The sequence below is a fragment of the Gadus chalcogrammus genome, chromosome 1 (genome assembly GCF_026213295.1).
Source record: "Gadus chalcogrammus isolate NIFS_2021 chromosome 1, NIFS_Gcha_1.0, whole genome shotgun sequence".
Lineage (NCBI taxonomy): Eukaryota > Metazoa > Chordata > Actinopteri > Gadiformes > Gadidae > Gadus > Gadus chalcogrammus.
In genome coordinates, this window is record NC_079412.1 from 11,086,284 (window position 1) to 11,091,283 (window position 5,000).

General features: G+C 44.2%; 1 protein-coding gene across 5 annotated transcripts in view; it reads left to right on the forward strand.

Annotated features, from left to right (window-relative positions):
• Positions 1 to 5,000, forward strand: part of LOC130381468 (rap1 GTPase-activating protein 1-like) — a 42,952-nt gene that overhangs the window by 19,242 nt on the left and 18,710 nt on the right. For all 5 annotated transcript variants that reach the window (XM_056589085.1, XM_056589094.1, XM_056589102.1 and 2 more), the window contains one exon: positions 1,681 to 1,774. In XM_056589085.1, coding sequence (XP_056445060.1) covers positions 1,681 to 1,774 — 94 coding nt within the window. The remainder of the gene's footprint in view (positions 1 to 1,680; positions 1,775 to 5,000) is intronic.

Sequence of the window (5,000 nt, forward strand, 5' to 3'; positions counted from 1 at the left end):
TTTTTCAGTATTTTTACATGTGTGTGTGTGTGTGTGTGTGTTGCATCCATCCACTGTGTCAGTTGTAATTAAGAGCTCAGGGCGGCTGAGGCCCTCCCATGGGAGCGCTGCCAGGCGGCCCTGCGTCACCCACTGCTCCGTTGAGCTGCTCACACTCTGACAGGAATCAGATTGGTGTTGGTGTTTGTATTACCCATGTGTGACAGCCTCTGAACCTACTGGACACCGGGGTTCAGAATCACAAGGCTTTGATTCCCCATGGGAGCGGTCCTAAAGGAATGCCTTTTGGTCCAGGTGCAGCCATCAACAAAGACAGTCCGTCAGTCAGTCAGGACAGCCCTCGTGGACCCTCTTTGGGATTTGAATATCTTCACCCGGGAATCGTAGATTATTAAAACTGTTTACCGCTCTGAACCTGCCTTAAGGCTGTTCCGTCATTCGAGCTGAGGCTGAATGATCTTCCTGAGATTTCTTTAATGGAGCGCTGCTTTTTTCCTCCAGACTCATTAAAAATGCATTCTTGCGGTTATCCCATGAGCCCTCTCGCTGTACGTTCTCCACAGACGGGTCTGCAGGGGGGTCACGTCCTGCCACGGCTCTGGACACAGAGCTGAAGTACAACGTTTAGCTCTGGAAAAAACACACTCAGCCACGCTACGCTCCTTACAGCGCCAAGCACTTAGAGTCCCTGCTCCTGGGTCCTCTTCCTCCAGGGGGCTGAACACTCAGACACCCGAACGAGGGCAGTCAGAAAAGATAAGAAGCAACACAATGGCGGGGATGCTTATGCATGCTCGTTACTCACTTAGGTCTCCCAGCGTCGCTTTGAAGTGGACTTCAAAAACACTGCCCTTATTTATTTCATTTGGATCGCCCTTGTTGTTCAGGAGTACTACAGACAAACCTAATTAGGTGTGGATTTGTTTGTTTTGGCCAACGCAGGCCCTTGAAGTCATGGAGAGATTAATATAAACTGCTTCTACTCATATGACCTCATGTGTCTGCTGGTGGAAGTTGTTCACTGTGCTGTGTTTGTATTTCAGATGCTCTTTTAATGTATGTTTAGTTTGTGTAATGTGTGTTATTTTGCATTTGAAATCTCCACGAGATAAGAAAAGCATTGTATCGGTCAGTTTACAGCCTCGCTGAGCAAAGTCAAGCGGCGAGGGCCGTGTTCATTATGAATAATGAGGGCCAGGCTGTGGGCTATTGATCTGCTGTGTGTGCAGAGCAGGGAGCAGGAGTCCTGGAGCTCTGAACAAAGGGCCTCCTTCAGGGCAAGAGGTGTGTTCGGCCACTGCCATACTCCCCTGAGTTTACGGACAAGAGCCACCGCTTATGTGTCAGAGCAAACTCATTTCCCATATTTTCGTGGATGGCAGCCGACTGCTTACATTGTGATTGATTTTGCATCAGGAAGCCTTCTTATCAAAACATAGCCGAGTCCCGGTGGGTCACGGGAGAATGCGGTTGGATTATTTATGTTCTTCCTCCGCCGCCAGGCCTCAGGCCGTGGTTTGCCCTCTCGGACCTGTAATGTCCTGTGATCAGAAAAAAGGTGGTTTTATTGCAAAGTGAGTGCTCGCGAAACCCAAAGGCTTCATGTTCTGCTCTGTCTCTGGCCAGACCTCAACTGGAGCGACCTATTCTGAATATTCTCTTGTGTCCGTCTATTTACAGGAAACAAGATGGGGGTGAGCCCCAAATATCTGCAACTCTAGAGCCTCAGCTGTTCCAGCCTTCGCCCCCGTTCTCCGCCTCAACATCCCCAAAGGTAGGTTGGCAGAGAGGGGCTTTGACCCCCACGCCCTCCGACCTTCTCCGATAGCCCTTTGTTGGGTTCCCCTGCACATCTTGTCTTCCAAGCTGTCTCTGAGCCCAATCTCTATTCCTGTATCAACAAATTGTCCCTCTGTTCAAGGGCCTCAGGCTGAATTAGCTGGCAAACCTCCTCTGATCATCCATTGTCTTATGTACATAATTGATGCGATACTGTTGAATAATGGGATCACCATGTTGACTTAATTTAAGGTGATCCTTTTGTCTCAGTAAAAAGAAGGTCAACCGTGTCAAATTGAATACAATTATAAAGTAAATAAAGGAAGCAATATGCAGTGTTGTTTTAAGAAGGATTAGAAATGTCAGACCATGTTTTTACCAACCAAATCAGATTTATTAGCAGTAGCTATTAGCTCTCACAATGATTAGTGTACATTTTAATTAGTTAAACCGACTTGACTGCGCATCTCATTCTACACTATAATTTATTCCCTCCATTACTAGAGCAGCGGGCTTGGCACGCTAGGTTAATTTAAAGGGATAGCACAGGAGACAATTTGCAGACTTCCAGAATTAAACCCTTTTTGGAACAACGCTGACGTTGTGATGTCTCACAGACTGACAGAGTTGGAACACACGCCATGAATAAAGAATCCGGATTGCACCTGATCTTGAATCCTTCTGATCCAACTGAACATACAAATATACAGAAAGGGCCGGAATGGAGACTTATGAAAGGAGAAAGCTCATTCAATAGACCCTCTGAGACTTTCACAGTAGCTGTCAAAGGCATTTAGCCCCAAAAAAAGATAATTCTCGTGAAGAAGATATATATTCAGGCTTGCATTTTGGCAGGCTTATAAACTAAAACCAGTGCCTGAATTATCTTGCCCGTATATTCCTGGGATGACTTTGAAATCCGAGAGCGCTAGACTCAGTGGCGATTACGTGGATACGATCTGGTTGATGTCAGAGTGGTTTTAATTTAGAGTCCCCTCCTCACATATTGAGAGAGGCTTTAGTCTCTCAGTGCTCTGACTACATCATGAGGAGAGAGGACAGTTGGAGACTGAACCTAGAAACTGGCTTGTGTAACGCCCTACTCCTAATCCCTATGGTGAGGGACACAGAGATGCATAGTATGAAGTGCTTGTTTGTTTACTGTGTGCGCTTGCATGCGTGCATGCATGTGCATGTGTGTGTGTGTTCGGTTGTGTGTTGATGTCAGGTGAGGTGAGGATGTTTTTCTTGTGTGTTTGCATTGACACCTGAGTGTACATCTAATTTAAGCCTATGCCTCTGCGGACACAGCACTATACTGAGTGAACGCAGTCATTACATAGAATAGCTGATTTGAGATTCTGCTTTTTCAATCTCTTTCCAACATATTCAATGTACTTGTTGTGTTATGAGTGTTTTTTATTAAAAAATGTTTTAATAATTCCTTAATAACAATAAAATTTAGTTGTAATTTATTCTGTAGTGGTATTCTTAAGAGGTATTTATTTTCTGTTTTGGATAATTACAAAAGATAATTACCAAGCAACCAAATGGTGGTCGGCAGTTTTCTTTATTAATAATTATGACCAAATTATTCATTAATAAATTGGTTGATTATACACACACACACACACACACACACACGCACACACACACACACACACACACACACACACACACACACACACACACACACACACACACACACACACACACACATCCATACAAAAAAAACACACAAGCATCATACACAGGCGCATACACACACACACACACACACACACACACACACACACACACACACACACACACACACACACACACACACACACACACACACACACACACACATACGTTTGGCTGTATTTTTTGGTGTTTGGGTCTTTTTACAATTTATAGTCCCAGTTTTGTCACATTGTCACATTAGGCTGCTCGCCTGATGTGGTGCCGCCCAGGAGATCCATCAAGGCTCTTCAAATATGTCAGGAACACAAACCTTTGCACAGGACCAGTCCTGTGCAAAGGTGTCCAGTGTCATATCCAGATAAGACACTGGATAAGACATTATTCTGTCGGTGACAAGTAGGAACCAGAGAGATTTTAGTTAACCTTCAAATCTTAAAGACAAAGAGATTTGCTCTGCTAATAAATGTCTGAGCTCTTAACACCTGCATTTCATGGCAGGAGCCATTCCCTTCCTCAGTTAATTGCTTTTGTTTGAGGGAATAAGCTATCTATATTGTTTCTTTCTTCCACAAGGGTTTCTTTCTTAATTTTGTCACATTATAGCTTTTCGACCCAAAATATCAAAATAATCGACGGACAATGGCTTTAACTGGAAAATGTTTGTTCTTTTCAATGTCGTTGTTTTAGGATTTTATGGATGAATAATTATATAGGAGGCTATATGGAAGATGAATAGATTAGGCAGGTTTGCACTAACCTCAGCTTAATTATTGAAGATAATCTATGTCCAGATCATGTCCAGTTCACGCATGTTCTGAAATTGGGCAGTTTGTTAGATCTAATTCATACAAAACTAGTATTAAGCAACTCCCATAGCAGTATCTTTGTATTTCCAAGCGAAGTATGTGTCAAAGTACTACCCTGGCTAGGTAGCAACAGCAGCTCTGCACAGAATTCAGAATGATCACACCTAAAAACACAGCCGCCATCATCGCTCAGAAATCCGAGAGCATGTGAAGTAGTGTCGGCCAAAGAAACTCCACCATTTGCCAATAAAAGGGTCAACGGTCAACCCACATTGACTGTTAGTACGATATTTGGGGTCAGAAAAGCTATACTACCCCCTTGTGTCACAATAACGTGACGTGGCAGGCAGGCAGCTCTGCAAAGTTCAGCATCATGTCTCTCGGTCCCTTTGCGGATCTGTGTAAACGTTGGCTAGGCAGAGCAGTGAGTTCAGCTTAAGCGTCACCCACCTGGTGAAACCCTCTCACGGTTCAGGCACAGACAACAGGAGAGTGCAGTAGGATCTCGTGGGATGAAACAATGGATCATAATTTGCCTGATGTGAAACACAAAAATGAACTTCTTTGGAGCTCAAACAGGAAGTAACGCAATATTTGCTGACCTGTATTTGGGATGCAACTAGGCACACAAACACATATACACACACCCCTGTACACATACAAATACACACACACACACACACACACACACACACACACACACACACACACACACACACACACACACAC